Below are 17,843 nucleotides of genomic sequence, written 5' to 3' on the forward strand. Positions count from 1 at the left end.
CTAGCTCACCTCCCCACTCAGCCACCAGGACCAACCGCCAGGGCACTGGGGGGATGCATTAGGTGCCTCCCAGTGCCCCCTGCAGTGCACTGGCAACACATCTCAGCTGCAGAGTGGATGGCAAGCACATCCCCCCAGTACAGCCCCCCCGATATGTGCCTCCAGCCTTCAGGGGATGAAGATATACTACAGTCTTTCATTCACAGTTGACACTGACTCAGAGCTGAAGTTTCAAAGTATCAATTCTGAGACTAATCAGGTCAGTGAAATTTGCATTTAGGGTTTTTTTCATCCCATCAACACCCCACTAACAAATCCCCAGGGAGAGCTGCAAGATTTTGGCTGCAGACCAGCTGCAAAACACCACGTTCATCTCTCCAGCTCTTTCCTTATTTGCACCTCAGAGGTCCTACCACGGCTGGCAATGCCCCATCGGGGACCATGGGCTTAGAAGCCACCCTGGGGCAGCCACTGCTGCCACAAGAGGAGCCAGCTGGGCACATCAGACACCTCCAGCTCCAGACGTCTTAGAGCAAAGAGATTACAACAACGCGATTAAAATCTGAAAGAGACAATGCCTCACCTGCACTATTTCTAGCATTTCCCCACGGCTGATGTACCCGTTGCCGTCCAGGTCATACATACTAAACGCCCACTTCAGCTTCTGTTCAAGCTTGCCCCGAGAGGTGACGCTCAGGGCAATGATGAATTCCCTAAAGTCAATTGTCCCATCGCCGTTGGTGTCGAAGGTGCGGAAGACGTGCTCCGCAAACTTTGACGCGTCACCGTAGGGGAAAAAATTCGCATATATTTTTTTGAACTCTTCCACAGTCAAATGGCCCGTTGGGCAATCTTTTAGGAAGCCCTTGTACCACTCCTGCAGCTCGTGGTCTGTGAACTCGGTGTTCTCACGCAGGTCCTGGAGCACCTCAGGGCGAAGCTTGCTGTTCTGCTTCCCCATCCTCTTCTGGATCCGGGTTCAGTGGCTGCAAAGCAAGAGGGAGCATCAGCCTGAGCTCTGGCCCCGCTCAGCAGAGAGGAGCTGGGGAGCAGGCAGAGTCCTGCAGGAAATGCAGACCCTGCATGGGGCAAGGGGCAAGAGGACAAAAAGGATGCTATAAATCACTAGGAAAATATCTCTATTTCATCTGGCCTCTTTTCCTCTCCTCCAGGCTCCCTCAGTTACTAGTGTGCTGCTGAAGGACAAAGGAAGGCCATTTGGGAGGGACTGTTTGAGAAATATGAATCCTTATTATTAATCCTTGTTATAGCTGGACTTGATCCGATGGGTCTTTTCCAACCTGGTGATTCTATAATCCTTATTATTTGGGAAATAATAATCCTCACTATTTTATTTCTGTGCTACAGTCTCACTCCTCCATTATATGGATTGTGACGCCTTGGTCTGGATTCCAACTCCCGACCCACCCTGACAGGCTGATCTGCTACGATGACCAAGCAGGAGCAGGCAGGGACAGCAGAAGCAGTGAAAATTGAAATCTATACATTCAAAAGCAAAAGTAAGTGGGTGTGAAGTGAGGGGCAGGCAGCTCTGTGCCAGACATGTTCGCACTAGCTGGGATGCTCTTTGAAACCTCTTGGCTTATGGAGTGTCTCCTCACTCCCTGCTTCCCTTGCCCCACAGCAGCGTCACAGGGCGGTGGGGCTGGGTCCGTACTGCTTGCACCACCCTGGGGATGACAGGAGGGTGCAGCAAGGCTGAGTTCAGCACAGCTCACGCTCAACAGCATCACCCTGAAAGACCTCTGCCTCTTTTCCTCAACCATGGAAGCAGCACGAGCAGATAGGTCGCTGTGACAGCAGCACCGGCACAAGAGACTTCAACTTTTCAGTAGATTGCGATCCTCTGCCTTCACAGACAAGCAGAGAAAAGGGCTCTTTAAAAATGCAAAAGGACATTTTAACCTCAGGATTTTATCAGGATGTCAGGAGGCAGCTGGGTTTGTCCCTTCTCTTCACAGTGCACATGATGCATGGGTGACTGGGTAGGTAAGGCTGCCCAGCAACACGAAAGCTCCAACAATATGAAAGATGGTAAATCTGCATTTAGGAAACAACAGCAAAAACACCCCAAATCATTATATATTTCTGGCTTTTATCCCTTTCAGCCTTTTATGGCTTCTCAGCAACAGGAAACAGAGCTCTCAAGCAAGAGTTTGAGTTGCATCTCCTTCCTCAGACTTAAGAAGTTGATTCACAAGCTTCACACAAAGTCACATCCAAACCCCTGTGACTGGTCCACCATAAGTGACATTTCTCTGCACAGCCTGTTATGCTCCTGTCAGGCTCGCTCACAGCCGGTGCAGAAGGAAGGTTAGTAACAGCCCAAGACTACATGGCTACTCGGAAACTGAAAGAGCTGAGCAACAAAGCATGCAGAGTCCAGAAAAAAATGTAACAGGAGCTAAGCACTTTCCAGAGATTAAAAATCCCAGGCATGCATAAGAACCTAAAAAAAAAATGTTAAGGGTCAGCAAAAACTAAGTTGCTCTACAACGGAGAGATTTTCAACAGCTGAATTTAAGCTTGTTTTATTTGTATTCCACTTAGCCTCTGCATCGCCTCAGCAATGTAAAAAATCCACATCCTGCTCTGTGGCTTAATACTCGCAGACAAAAACGAGCCAGCTGCTCATTAGTTCAATGCACTGGGCTTAACGGAAAACTGTGTTATCACTAGCACTTCTGTTTTCTAGAAAAGCTGCCAATATTTTAGCTCGAAAGGTTTATTTTTACCCAGAGGGTTCTGCGGCCCCCTGACATACCTCTGATTGCTCCCAACACACAGGGATGCTACAGCTCCCAGTTCCTGCCAGCATCATTCCTAGGAGAGCACTGGGCTGCCCTCCAGTTAAACGACTAACTCCCAGCTGCTCCTGCTGCCTTTCCATCTTTGAATCTCCCATGCTCCAGATATTCATCCTTGCAGTGCCAAAGGCAGAAAACACAATATTCTACTCTGCCGCAGTCAATTTGCAGAAAACAGTGGCTCAGAGCAAATAATGAATTGACCATGGTCCTTTTTTTTTAAGAGCAGAAATTGTAACGCTGTGTTTCTGTCGTTGGGCAAGGAGGCGCCTTAAGGTCCTGTCCTTCACTGAAATCCTTCACTTCACGATTCCGGGCTGCTTCCTAAGAGCTACTGTCCTGGTTCAGAAGCAGTCCCTGCCCTGCTAGCTGCTGTCTTGGAGTTGCCTGGGCTTTGGTGCAACCCTGGGAAAAGGGCAAAAGGAGTAACAGAGACTTGTTAATACAGGAGCTGGACTTCAAGCAGAAATTAACTCAGCTTTAATCACGCACGGGATTGGGGGACATACAGTAAAACTTCCAGCTGGCACTTAAAAGAGGATTGAAAAGGTTTAATACCATTTTCCCTGTTCCTATAATACCTTTATTATTCCTGTTCCCTTAAAAATAGAGGCCGCTAGACAACAGATAGGTAAGACATGATTCTGTGATGCTAACTTCATTTATTAGATTTCACTACTTGTTATTCGGATGGATGCTCATTTAATATCAGCTTCAAAAGCTTCACATTCAAGTAGAGACTGCATTCAACAAATTAAATGTTATTTCAATCCTTCCTCCTCTTTTACATTTATATCAGAAAAGTAATGTGCAATGCTCTGAACACAACCCTTTTTTACACATGAGCTTTCTGAAAGGCTTCATAATGTGTTCAACCCAAATGTAACCCTGCAGTTGTTGTAACCAATTTGTTACGAATAATTAAATAACCAACATTAACATTAATTTATTAAAGCCCATCTAGAAAAAAAACAGCTTTGATGTGAATTGTGTTGCAGGTAGCTCCTCCAAAATGAAATGCCTAAATATCTCATTAATCACGACAGCAATCCCTGCTGCTGGCATCCAACTGACATTTCATTCGATTGCTATAAAATGCTTTCATCAAATCACTCTGCAGAGGCTCAGGGGCTGATTTAGCCTCAAGACCACTCAGAAGATGTCTGCTAATGGAAATCACAGGGAATGGGTCTGGGATGCTCAGGTCAGTCCGGTGATTAAGGGCTGTGGGACGTTTTTTTTTAACAAGCCCATACCAGCCAAATCACTTGCTGCAGTGGGTGTAGAAGGCAAGGGACAAGAGACATCCTTGCATCCACCACTGCCTGGGACATTCAGTGGAGACCTAACTCCAACACACCAGTCCCTCATTTCCCATTATATCACGGTGAAATCCAGGGAAGTGATGTCACATACATTGCAGCAAGGTCCATCCCTGCTTAGTTTGACCAGCAAAATCCCTCAGAGCATCAGGCACTATCACGGCACTAACAAAAAGGCACAAAGGATGTCCTTCTGCTGATCACATCAAGGAAAATCTTGAAAGTTTAACTGGAGACTTTACAAATATATTGTTGCTCATTAAAGTGATGTTTGGTCATCTAAGGCTCAATTAGGGGAAATGCAGATGATTTTTTGTTCCAGTTTTACACCAACATTTTTGTTACAGCTATGTGGTGTCACTGCCTACATCCAGCCAGGCTAGAAACCACATGACAGAGAACTCCCACCCGAACCTCCTTCTAGGCTCATCAAAACTAAGCAATAATCTCATGGCAAAAGCCTAGCAATGAGGAAAAAAGGTCTTTTACTGAAACCAAGATGCAGGGTAGTTATGCAGCACTACGGTAAGCAACCACAACTAACTCTGAACAGCTAAAGTAGCAATTCTGCTTTTTTACCAATAGATGGACTGGTTGTCAGCATTCACTCACTGAAGCATTTAAAATACTTGGTAGCAAAGCTCAGTGTATCCTTCATTCACATGAACTCTGCAGTCAACCACTGTGGGTAGAAACGTTCTCTGTGCACAAACCCAGAGACCAACCCAGCTTTTTCACTGCAAACCTTCTGAAGGCAAAACCCCCTTGAACTGAACAACTTATGGAATCCTCTTAGGACATCAGTTACGGCTGCAAAAGGAGGAATGATCCCTTAAAGCTGTACTTCCTTGTGCAAAACCCCCTGGATACTGATGTGTTAATAAAAAGAGGAAAACAGAGGAAATGCCTGTCTATAGTACAGAGGCGCTTTCCTGCGGAGAAAGACAGTGCACAGAGAAACAGAATAAATACTCTTTATATTATCTGAGCTATCTGCTTTGCAGGGGGAAATCTAGCACCATTTCTCTCACAGTGCTCACTTACGAAACACAACGAGTGTGTCCAGGATCCATTATGGTCCTGAAGCTGTAGCACGGTGCCTCTGGGACCGCTGGAGCCCAAAGCAAATGCACAGCATAAGCCAGGCAGCAAATACTGCTCCAAGTCGGTCTGAAATGAAAGCATCTTTCCCATGCAGGTGGAAAATCTTTTTATCAAAACACTTAGAACATCAGATTCTTCACTGATGCCTTCTGCCTTGGGGTACAGGAGAACAGACAAAAAGATTTATTTAGCCCACAAGGGGCCTTGTGAGCATCCCGTTAAGCAAAGTTTTGCTGGGAAAAAAAAATATTTGCCTAGAGGAAGTCTCTATCCTTGGAGATACTGAAAACACAACTGGTCATTCTTTTGGGCAACCTGCTCTAGCTGACCCTGTTTCAGCAGAGAGGTGGGACTAGGCTACCTGTCTCAAGAGGTCCCATCTGATCTCAGCCATTCTGTGAAATAGCCTCAATATCCTTTTTCCCATGGCCAGGTGAAGACGAGAGCCACGAGGTCCTACTCCCACGGGCCACTTTAGCAACAGTGGTGCCTTGTTCTGAAACTGTATTTTTTAAAGTTCAATCCTTGTATTAAAAAAATCCCACAAAACCCCACAGGTAGTTGAAATAAAAGCCTCTGTCACTAGAGATCTCTACTGCCACACTTCAAGAATAAACCCTCAGGGAAAAATATTTTAGGCCCTGATAGCACCAGCGCTCACCAACTCAGTCAACGCACAGATGAATTTTAGAAGACTCCAGTTCCCACAGGCCAAGCTGCATGAGGGAGATGGGTTGTCCCCAGCTAGCTAAGAAAAGATAATGTAGCAAATAGGCTGCAAAATGGGATTATAACTACATCCTCTGGGCCATGCTTTGCCCAGAGCCAGTCAATGGCTCTGATCTGAACCGGGAGGGGAAATGTGCAATTACAGGGGTCTGGGACAGAAAATAAACTCTGAGGCAGAGCAGATTTTGTTACATGTGTTAATGCGAGTAACCTAAGCAACCAGCATTGCAATAGAGAAGGCACAGGATATACAAATACGTTGCTATAGATATATGGCCCTGCCTGGTAAACTCACGTGACCTTCTTTCCTGCCCTGCAGCAAAAGCAGCACCAACGCTCATGTACCACTTACTGTGGCACCTGCTCTGCCTTCCTAAGCTGCAGGCTTGGGGCCAAAACTAACACCTTTTGATAAAGTTTGAAGTGCAACAAGGAATATCTCAATTTCTTGAACAGTTAATAGTAGAAGCAGCAAGACAAAAGAGAAACCTCAATCATTGCGAAAAATTCAAACCCTGAAGGAACACTGCGGGGTTTGAGATGCGAAAGGCTGGCATCGAGAAGCTGAAGTTCCTTCCTCTGCTGCCTTCGGGGAAACCGAAAGAGAAATGAAACCTGACAAGCAAAGAACAAACCATACTGAATAAATAAATTAGCTTTTTCAATTTTTCACTTTCAATGACTAATCAGTCTTTTATTTAAATAAGTGACATTGCTTGCTTGCAACTTACTTTCAAGTTAAATCCTTTCAAGGATTTTATTAAAAGAAATGGGCAAAGGGGAAGGACCATCTCCTGTATCACCCACGTTTTCAGTTCCAGAAAACTCAGTAGCAGTTCATGTATCTATATGGAATGCCCTTCCAAAAGGCACAGTGAATTGGTGACAGACCTTGAGTCACTGCACATTGTATGTTTGTCCATAAACACATTCCCAGGAACTCTGTGGTCTTAAAAACCTGATCCCACGTCTGGCATGAAAACCCATTATAAATAACCACCTACCCCCAGCTTACCAAAGAAAGATACAATTACAAATGCTCTAATCCCACAAATAGCTACGTGAAAGGAATATTTCCAGGCTGGCACATTAATTTCACAAAGTCAGCAGCAATGGATGAAACCTAATAAATTCACTTACAGGTCATTGCTCATGTCTATTGAAGTCACTTCACTCAGGATTACATTCCTGATTTACAGAGGAAAAACAATTAGTGTCTGGCATTAAGCACTGATGCATTAACCTAAGAACCATTTCTTTTTGCACCATCGGTACATGGTACAGAGGCATTTGCAGTTGACAGTCACTGCAACAAGCCCTAGCACACTGCTGCTGCGCTCACTGATATCTGGCCCCCATCACTGGTAGGTGAGAGTTTACCATCCAGGGCACAGTGACAAATTCACTGCAAAGACTCAAAGGAAGCATAAAACAACTCCATACATTCACAAACTGTGGCTAATGAGGAAATAATGAGACCTGAATTGGGACCAGAAAAGTGACAGCTCCTCAGGGAGCTCCTCTCTATAACGTTCTCCAGCTTGGGGAAGAGAACTTATTACTGTAAAGGACAAATATTCCCAATGCAAAAGCATAGAAATATTTTGAGTAAATTAGGAAATTGGGTTAATTTGGGTGGGAGCAGATTGGGCAGCAATGCAGCTTGTGATTGCAGACAGGAAAAGAACATCATGAGTGGATTTTCCTTGTCTCCTCCCTTTGCCCTTTCCTTTTTTTAAAACAAAATCAAGGGAGAACCAGACAGCCTTATTTTGTCTTCAGATGCTGTGCATGGCTGGCAAGGCTTAAAAATAAAAAATTACTGTTTGTTTACACAATATTACAGAGTACGGAAAACATGTCAGCACAATGCCTTAGCACACAAGGTCTTTTCTGAGAAGGTTGGGTTGCATGAGGAAAAACTCACGTCATGTTCTCTGAAGATACTATTGTGATAAAGCTCTGCGAGTGCAGGTGGCAGAATAGGGAAAGGTGCCTGATGTGAACTGGGAAATCAGAGAGAACACTGCAACCTTTTAGAAAAGAGGAAGAACAGTGACAAAAATCAGCACAGTTCATTATATTTTTAATATAATTAAAGCCACAGAATTAGCACAGTTAGGCTGTTTTATCATTGGATGTTAAATGTATCACACAATGCCATTTTTTTAAATGATGAAAGCATATCACAGAATAATTCTCTACACAATAATCTCAGCCCTGGGAGAAAGGAAGCTAGATTAAATTTCAGAAGAATTAGCCAGAGTATGACAGTACCAAGAGCCAGGCAACAGAACCCGGCAACATCAGAGCTGTTCACATGGAGAGTTTGGGGACAATGACACTTGCTAAAGAGATAGTGTCAGACATAATCAGCCCTCAGAGGCTGGTCACTGCTAATGATACCTAAATGAAAAAAAAAAAAGAGATCTGACATTCTCCCCTTCCCCAGCTGTAGGTGCGCTGAGGTACAGGGGCTGGAGGAATCAAGGAGATTTCAGGGTTGCTAATTTGAAACAGGGAAGAGAAGAGAACTGGGTTTATTTTCAAAGAGTGGAAAGAAACTTTTTTTTTTTTTTTCTAAATAAGCATTTAGCACAGGTGTGCTTAGTGAAAACGTGCCTAAGAAAGTGGCTTTGGAGACACAGCAACTAACTACCTTTAACAGAAGTTTGAACAACATTTCTTAATTAAAAATACTGGAACACTGGGAGGCAAAAAATCAACAAAACTAGACTGACTGTAGCAAACATTTTCACCCACCATATAAATAGCTATTGTTATCAATTTCTACTACTATCCAAACTTTTGCTCCAAAAATCTCAAATCTAATATAAATGCATTCATTTATTTTATTAATCTAGCTTTCTAAATGAGCTTTATTTTCTCTCCCCACAGATCACAACTTTAAAATAGCACAAAAGCCACTGGTTAACTTCCTCGTAAAAATACACTCCACTAAACCAAAATTCTTCTTAAAACACTGCTCTCGTTCCCATTCAGTAGCAATCTCTAATAATAGTAACCTAATTGTTTCACACTTCAATCTTCCTGTTTGTTAAATGAAAAAAATGCTGCAGTTAAAAATCTAAAAGCAAACCTAGAGTTTATTGCTTTTTTTCCCTGGCAGAGGTGTAAAAACCCTGTGAAATAAAAATGCTGTAAAATAACTAGATGAAAACAGCATCCCACATATAAGGAAGGAATCTGGTCCTGCTGGATGAAGCAATTCCAGCAGTAAAAGACCAAATCTGCTGGTAGGAATCAGCCACAGCTCTATGCTAGCCAAGGACAGTACTCAAGTCTTGCTGCAGGTGATTGTACCAGCCTTAAGAGATTTATATGATTTATTTTTAAAATCAAGGAGCCAAAATTTCCAACTACTATCATGTGCAGGAAAGCCACATGCCCAGCATGTCTTGGGCACAAGAATCTCAAGAAGAACATGATGTGAGGTTTGTGCTCAGGTTAGTATCATGACAACCACAAGCCTTTAAGCCTTTGCCCAAGGCAGTGCCTCAACGGTGTGAACTCCAGACCTGATTTTTGTGGGGATGAGCAGGGCGTTGGCGTCCCTATTAAATGGACCCTGAACACAAAGTGCCATTTTCCACGCCTGTTGCAGAGAGAAGAAAGACACCTGTACTTGACCATCAACGGTATGACAGAGCATCTCTCTGGGCATGGATGATGCTCAGTAATATGAGTCAATACCCATCTCGCCTCACTTAAAAATAGGAGATCTCCAGAAAACAGGAGACATTGGATTATTTTGTGACTAGTTTCTACAAAAGCAGTACAGAAATGGGCAACACCCCTTCACTGAGCTGTCAGCAGCTGCTGGGCTCTCCCAGCAGCTGAGTCCATGGCAAGCATCACCTGATGCAGCAGCACAGCAGGACACCTCCAGTCCCAGCCCATGCACTAAGTAGCTGCAACTTGCATTCATCCTGAACACTCAGCAGCATGATTTGCTTTTAAATATGTTCACTATAAATTATGCAGAAGAGCAATACGATTGTCTGTCTAAGAGAAAGCGATTGCTCCATACCAGAGGAGACAGCTGAAGACCCCCCCGACCCAGACGCATGATGACATTTTTAGTCGCACTAAGAACAGCCCTATGAAGATCCCTTCTCTCCTCTGGCTTTTCTGCACAGCATTCAACACCTGAACGCAAATCGCCTCAGAAGGAAACCACGCCATCCGCACTCCATACATCACTTTTATCATTAACCTCGATCACGTGGCTCCATCCCCAATAATATCCACACCAAATTTGCTTTTCTCAGCACAGTGGGCGAGGGCTGCCTGAAGCTGAGTCTCAGTCAGCAGCCTGGGTAAGACAGCACATGATAAATGAAATCATGATGAACATTATATGTGTATCTAAGTGATGCCAGTACCGGCCAAATGGGTGTATGTTCTTCCCTAACTGGGTACAGTAACAGGAAGATGCAATGGGCTTGAAACACTAAGCACCTCAGCATCCAAGCATGGAATGAGAAGAGCTGACCTCCGTTTGAGACCACACACAGGCACATCCTGTCCCACCGCCTCACTGCGGCATCGGTGAAGGTCTTGACTGGAAAAACAGGAAACAAGTGTCTTCTCTCAACAGCAATATTGAAGGCAGATATTCATAGGGGGAAGAACCAGACGAGGGAGCAAACCCACTCCTGATACCACCCTTAAAGTCTCTCAGATGGCACTATCTTTATGAGCTTTATTTTAGCAAAGGCAAATAATAATAATCAAAAAAAGCACATAATCAGTAAGTTTAAAACCTTAACGTAAAAACTTTTCTGTCCATGGCTCTTCTGGGTCTGGCCACACCAGGGTGCTGACCTCAGCCACTTTTTGATCTTTTCATCTGCTGCTCTGGTCTCTGAAAAATAGACCCGAAGTTATTCTTGGTATGAACTACTACTCAGTTCCACTTTAACAGGGCTACAGAAAGTCCTACTAAATCCAACACTTTCACCAACTCAGAATACCTTTCACAAACCAAGATCCACGGAAGCCAGCAGGCTATTATTTTTTTAAATGTCCCTTTCCTAGGATGATATATATATTTTCCTGGATTTTTTTTTGTGACTTTTCTGCCTTGAGAAGGTATCCTGTGTGAGAAACCATGTCAACAAGACCTTTCCGTAAGTGCAACATTCGTGTAACATCAACACAGTAATTTATCATTTATTTTTTCCTCTTGAGAGGAACAGGAAAAAAGTGTTTAAAGGACAGGGTGGTTCAAAGAAGGGCTATGCTGGTAGAGGGTGGTGCACCAATTGAAAGTTTCTGAAGTGATGCCTTCTCCTGGTGTATGCAACCACTATCTTTCAGTACACAACAGCGAGGGCGCTTCCTTTCGCCTTGAAGTCTGCTAACAGCCTTTTGTTGGCAGTTTCTAAGTTGAGAAAAGAAGGCCAGTGAACATACCACCTTCAGGGTGAGGCCAGTCAGCTCCAAAACTAACGTGGATGCTTGCCATTGGGGAAGAAGTTCCTTCCAGATGAAGGTGAAGATTTATCTGCTGTGCTGAAGACAGTCTGGACCATGGAGGCACCAAGTAGATCCTCCATCTATTGCTCTGCCCTGGCTGAGCTTTCCATTCAGTCTTTTCTCTCTTCCCTCTGCTAACACAGGCATAATCTTGCTGCTGGACTTTCCTAAGACAAACCCAGCACAACAGAAATAGTCTCAAATTTCCGGCCCCAGGCTGTGAAGAGGGTAGGCAGTACTTCAAAAGCATTTCAGGCCCTCACATTCTTGTGGTTAACAACTTTTTTTTTAAGTTTCTTGACCCTCTCTTGCAGAGATCCTGACTTGTCAGACTTATCTTGAGACCTCCTTTAAGTTTCACAACTAAAACACAACACCAAGCATCAATCAGGCTCCCTGAGGAAGGTCAGTCCCTGTATTTCCTTTCTGCAGCACCAACATTTCCAACTGCAGGAGGGGTGGTGGGGCAGGGCAGACAAGAAGGGTATCTGTATATCCCACAGCCCAGCCCAGGACAGTGCTCTTCGGTATTTTAGTGCTGAAACCTTCTGTTCTGGAAAAGGAGAGAGGCCACAGCTGAGGATGCTCCTATTGAACAATGGTGCACCACCCCAGCATACTAGGTTTTGGAGCAACTCCAAGCAGGGTGGGACTGTAAGGAAGCAGACAAAAGCTTTGGATAGAGATCTACAGAGAGGAAGCGCTTCCTACTTCCTACATTCAACAGAAAGGACGACTGCTTTAAATAACCCAGCTTCTGAGACCTGCTGAAGACCAAATGCGTTGCTGCTAGAAGAAAGTCCTATCTGTCTGGGACCCAGCTGAAGGCTGCTGGGGGTCTCCCATGGGATGTGGCTGCCCCACTGCAGTTGTTGGTGGGAAGGGTAAGGCTGGACTGCCCATAGTTCCATTATGACCAGCACTGTCCAGACAAAAAAAGACTGTGGAAAGCCCAGGACAGGGTGCTCAGCTCCCCCAGCAAAGGTACAAAGCCAGACTTGCCCCTCAAGAACATCCTTTGCTGAAAAAGGAAAACCACGAAGTTACACTTACACACTTCGCAATGCCACTTTGACACCACGTTAGTTCTCGGTCCCGTTTACCTTTTAGCCCTTTCTCTTATGGCCTGCAGCAGGCCCTTTATTCTCACAGACAGAGACACTTAACTTGCTTGGTCCACCCCTCCCAGCTCCATCCCTCTCTCTCTAGCTGCACCTGACCTTACTTCCCTCCCCCCTTCCTCCCTCCATAGACCACGAACATCAGAGTCAGGACAACCTGTAGGTTGGACAACAGTACTGATAAGCAGCTAACTGGCAGGGAACCAAAAAATCCCCACTCCTAATGAATATTGATGGATTAGTTACTTTGCTTGCATGTAACAGAATCAGATCCTAAGTACAGATCTTTTCTCTGTAGTTATATTACAGTTACATCTTGCATCAGTTATATCACCCATCTTGTTTTAATGTATATATTCCATTGTTGCACCTCTTGTCTGCCCTGTTGCTTGCCCTCAGCCCAGAGAAGGAAGCCTGTCAGTCATTCTTCAGCCCACCCTTAGCGTGTTGGAGCATCCATTGACTATTAACCCAAGTGAAGACGACATGCTGTGCCAAAGTTGCTTAAATTTACATCTCAGATATTTTCAGTGGGCTGGAAGATTCAATAATGGAAAATAAAGGAGAGTAGGAAGGAAACCACGGGTTTGGAAAACATCAGGCTAGACAGATTAAGAAGCAATGCAGAAAAATTACAATCCAAATCATACTCTCAAATCAAAAACAAAGACACAGGCATGTCGGAAAGAATGGAGTTGTGCACACATTTCTCCTACGGTCTCTGGAAAGAAATGGCATTGCTTGGAAAGGAGATTGAATAAATAAACTTCACCTTCCTGGAGGAAAAAATTAGTTCATGAATAGCTTTGCACAAAGCAATTACCCACTGGCTTGGAACAGACGTCTGCGGTTTTGACCTGTTGAGATAGCCATCAAAACTGTGCTTGGTTCAAAACTGGGAGTGATAAAGTTATCAGCTCCTCCGTGGTTTTACAAGGGAGTGAAAGAGTCAAAACTATTTCTCATAGCAATTATCTGCCAGGTTCTGGGTTCACTGGACAACAAAATGTGTTCAGTAAATGTACTGTTGTTACAGAACTCCCCAGTTATCTCTACTAATTCATCTCAAGGCAATACGGTGAGCACTCAACTGAGAAGGTGGCTTTGTTGGGCTGAAACCAGACAAAATGCAGTAAGAAACAGCCTGTGGCGACACCAAATTCACAGCCAGAAGTAAGAGGAGTGGACCTGCCCAAGTGCCAGCCCTGGAAAGGTGACATATCCACCAGGGGCCTGCGCTGAAGTGAAGATGCTTAGTGCCACTGTTCCAGCAAATTCAGGAAAAATTTGGCTATTACAGGTTATTACTTGTTGCTTCCAAGCTACCTCAGAATCCTATAAGCTTCCATTACTCCGCTTTCTCCTAATGGCTTCTGTACAGAGCTATGCCAGAGTGGATGTATCTCAATATACTTGCACTTTAATGCAGTTAATACTCATTATTTCCGATATTTCCAAGGATGAGCTGCTGCTCTTGGAAATAGGGTCATATTGAGAACCTTAAAATGTCACACAGATTCGTGTTTGGATGTTTAGGTAAGTATTAGGGGAGCTCACATCAAACAAGGGCTCATCAGTCACACCGGGATACGAACAGCATTAGAATGCCCTGGTTCTCTTTTCTTTTCTTGCTGAGACACAACAGCTACTTGTGTACAATCCTGGAAAAGCTTTATCCCTCCTGGTAGGATTGTTGAGACCAAACTAATGGTGCTGGCAACACTCCCTTGCTCTACTGAGCTAGCAGTGGGGACTCAGCAGGGGATGGGACCATCCAGCTCACCAAGCTCAGGCCCCAGTATGGCAGTTGTAGCATCACTCACTGACTTTCTTCTTGAGCTTCATCCCTAATGCCAGCCAGGCTTTATTCTCATCACCCCAGTCACAGGCCTGATTCCTCCAACAGCTCAAAACCATCTTCTAACTTCCAGCTTGAACATATTCAGTGCTGGTTACAGCATTTGCTCTGGTCCCAACATAATCTTCTCTAGAAATTCCCCTCTGCTACGCACACACATAGAGAGCACCTACTCCCACGTCAGCCTTGGCTTTCCTGGCTTAACTGACCAAGCTCTTCTTGCCTCCTTTCGGATACACATTTCCTTTGTTGTAGAAATCCTCCTCTGCACTTACCGCAGTGACAGCGCCCTGACTCCTGGCCCCCAACACCACACTGCACCACGTCAGAATGGGTCTCGCCCACACCTGCACGGTGACACCAGGTTTCCTTATCTGCCCTGGGAACTCATCCAAGAAAGGGATTTGTCTTTTCACCCTAGTGTCTTGGGTCAATCTGTGTTCAACTCTGCCCGGGCTCTTCTCCACAGTTCCAGATGAGCAGCTTCACAGTTGGACAACCCCTACATTTCATGCCTTTTCTGTGACTTCTCTCCCCAGGGTTACACAACTCTCTCAGAACCACACCCTGATCTTCTTATATGCTAATGACAAACAGCAGTGTTGTGGTATCAGATATCTGATCTGAGCACTCCCAAATGCAGAGCTTCAAAACCCATCTGCTGCGAAGGTCTAATGGAAGAGATCAGTGGAAAAACAACATTAAGAAATAAGTGATCCAACACATTTCTGGAGTATCACCACATGTAAAACCTAGAGGTGCATGCCACGTAAGGATTTTTCAGGTTCTCCTCCAGCTGTAACGTCAGGTGACTGGGGACAACTACTGCCCATCCAGTGGGAGAGCAGGGAATAAGGGTGTATTTATTTTAAAAACAAAACATCAGGCTTGTACAAAACCAACCAACTAAACAAATTAACCACAGCCTTAAATGGGGGAGACCACAACCACTGTTTATTTGTTATTCAATAGGATCTGTGTACTAGAAAACATGTTGAGCAAGTGCAGCTTCTCGCACACACATGTATTTGTGTTTTATCCGTAGTAAGCTGTTGGGGTTTTTTCCATTCTAAAGATTTGACGTAGCAGAGGAACAGCTGTAACAAAAAGAAAGGCTATTAGGCAGTTTGCTCTGAAAATAAAAATAAAATCCCCCTTTAGTAGAACAGGTAAAAAAGGGACTGAAAATACCCCTGAATACTACAAGCAGGTTGCATCCCCTTGGTGCATAAGAAGCCTCACAATCTGCTGTATGGGCAGAGAAACCTCAGCAAACACACGTTCACACACCCTTACAGACACACGGTGCTTGCAGTCAATGAGAGATTTGCCACTGAGAAAAGTACTTTTGGGTTTGTTTTTTTTTACATTAAGACCTTGGGTTACCATGCAGGCAAACGGATGGGGAAAAACCATGCAAAAACACTGCAAGGTTAATCATTTGCCAAAACTTTAGTCTATGCTGTAACGGCGTTTGGAGGTAAATTGGGGCAAACAGGTAGTTTTGGCCAGGCACAAGCTGGGTACGTCAGTTAATAAAACTGGTGCATGCATGAATCTCCCAGATCTACTTTTCCTAGAAAAAGCTACTGCTTCTTGATTGAAACTGCTCTTTCCAGCAGGGAGGGGAGCTGCGGCAGCACATTTCTCCAGGCTGCACTACAAAGCCACAGGAGCCACCAGGAGCACCGCAGGCAGAGCTTAGAGAGTTCCTCAACAACAGAGCACCACTCTTTACCCACAAATAACCCTGCTAAAACACATACAATTTCTTGATGCTGCTTTTGCAGCCTGTGTTTCCAAGCCTGCAGCTTTCCCAGAGAAGACCGCGGCGCACAAATAGCCTGGTTTCACGCATCTGTACAAGCAGTGGCAGCTATCGTTTCTCCGCTAAGAGCACATCTGAGGCTGGTACATGTTAACAGTTAACAGTGGAAGTCCACTGCTCCGGCTCTGTGATGGGGATCACATCTGCTGGTGACTGCCTCAGCCTAAGAACAGGTTGCTGGAGGACTCCTACTGCCATGAAGAGAAGTGACAGCTCAGATCTGGCCTCTACCACACCAGGCACTATGCAAGGGGCTAAGAAAAGCCTGTCACTGTGCCAAAAAGTGGATAATTTAAATACAAAAGGCAGCTGACAGGACTCCCCTGCTTTGCCAAGCAGCTGGCTGGGGAAACAAATCTTGCTGCAGCAAATATCAACCTGCATTGACGAAGCAGAGAATCCTTTCAAATCAACCCTGGCCGGGTCTAACAACAGGGGCTGAGGATAAAGAGGAGCTGCCTGATAAACAGCAGCACTTCGCAAGCCTAAAAAAAAATTATCTGCTTCCTCTCTTTCCAAAGGTTACAGACCTCATTCCTACCATTGCCTCCCAGTCCATAAAATATCATTAAATTTACCCTGACTAAAAATAGTAGATGCCTTATGTCTTAAATTTGAAGAACAATTTTCCAATCAGACACAAGAATTTTGCTTACCTTCATCAATCAGTAGTGCCAACAGTTGTACAAGCACAGTATAAATATCAGCTAAAAAGCATCACAGCCTTTGCCAGTAAACAAATGCAAATTTTGGCACCAAAATTCACAGGAATAACCACAGAATGGTTTGGGTTGGAAGAGACCTTTAAAGATCATCCAGTTCAATCCCACTGTCACAGGCACAGACAACTCCCACTAGACCAGGTTGCTAAGAGCCCCATCCAGCCTGACCTTAACCACTTCCAGGGATGGGGCATCCACAAAGTTCCCTGGGCAGCCTGTTCCACTGCTTCACCACCCTCATAGTAAATGTCTTTATGCCCAATTTAAACACACCCTCTTTTCAGTCTAAAACCACTGCCCCTTGTCAAGTCACTACAGACCCTGCAAAAAAATGTTTCTCTCCATCTTTCTTATAAGCTTCTTTTACATACTGACAGGCCACAAGAAGGTCTCCCCAGAGCCTTCTCTTCTCCAGGGTGAACAACCCAAACTCTCTCTTCCTGTCCTCATAGTAGAGGTGCTCCAGCCCTCTCATCGTCTCCATGGCCTCCTCTGGACTTGTTCCAACAATTCCATATCCTTCTTATCATAGAATCATAGAATGACCAGGTTGGAAGAGACCCACCGGATCATCGAGTCCAACCATTCCTATCAAACACTAAACCATTCCCCTTAGCACCTCGTCCACCTGTCCCTTAAACACCTCCAGAGAAGGTGACTCAACCACCTCCCTGGGCAGCCTGTTCCAGTGCCCAACAACCCTTTCCGTGAAGAATTTTTTCCTAATGTCCAGCCTAAATCTCCCCTGGCAGAGCTTGATTGCAGATTTTGATTGGAGAATCTTGTTGGAGATTTCAGAGCTGGACACACGATTTCAGGTGGGGTCTCA

General features: G+C 44.7%; 2 protein-coding genes across 3 annotated transcripts in view; both read right to left on the reverse strand.

The window, feature by feature from the left end:
- Positions 1-17,843, reverse strand: part of KLF11 (KLF transcription factor 11) — a 469,199-nt gene that overhangs the window by 120,295 nt on the left and 331,061 nt on the right. The window lies entirely within an intron of this gene.
- The window catches only part of HPCAL1 (hippocalcin like 1), a 48,179-nt gene that overhangs the window by 4,614 nt on the left and 25,722 nt on the right, over positions 1-17,843 (reverse strand). For both annotated transcript variants that reach the window (XM_069850524.1, XM_069850525.1), the window contains exon 2: positions 584-986. In XM_069850524.1, coding sequence (XP_069706625.1) covers positions 584-961 — 378 coding nt within the window. In that variant the 5' untranslated portion in view covers positions 962-986. The remainder of the gene's footprint in view (positions 1-583; positions 987-17,843) is intronic.

The sequence above is a fragment of the Phaenicophaeus curvirostris genome, chromosome 2, assembly GCF_032191515.1.
Source record: "Phaenicophaeus curvirostris isolate KB17595 chromosome 2, BPBGC_Pcur_1.0, whole genome shotgun sequence".
Classification (NCBI taxonomy): Eukaryota; Metazoa; Chordata; class Aves; order Cuculiformes; family Cuculidae; genus Phaenicophaeus; species Phaenicophaeus curvirostris.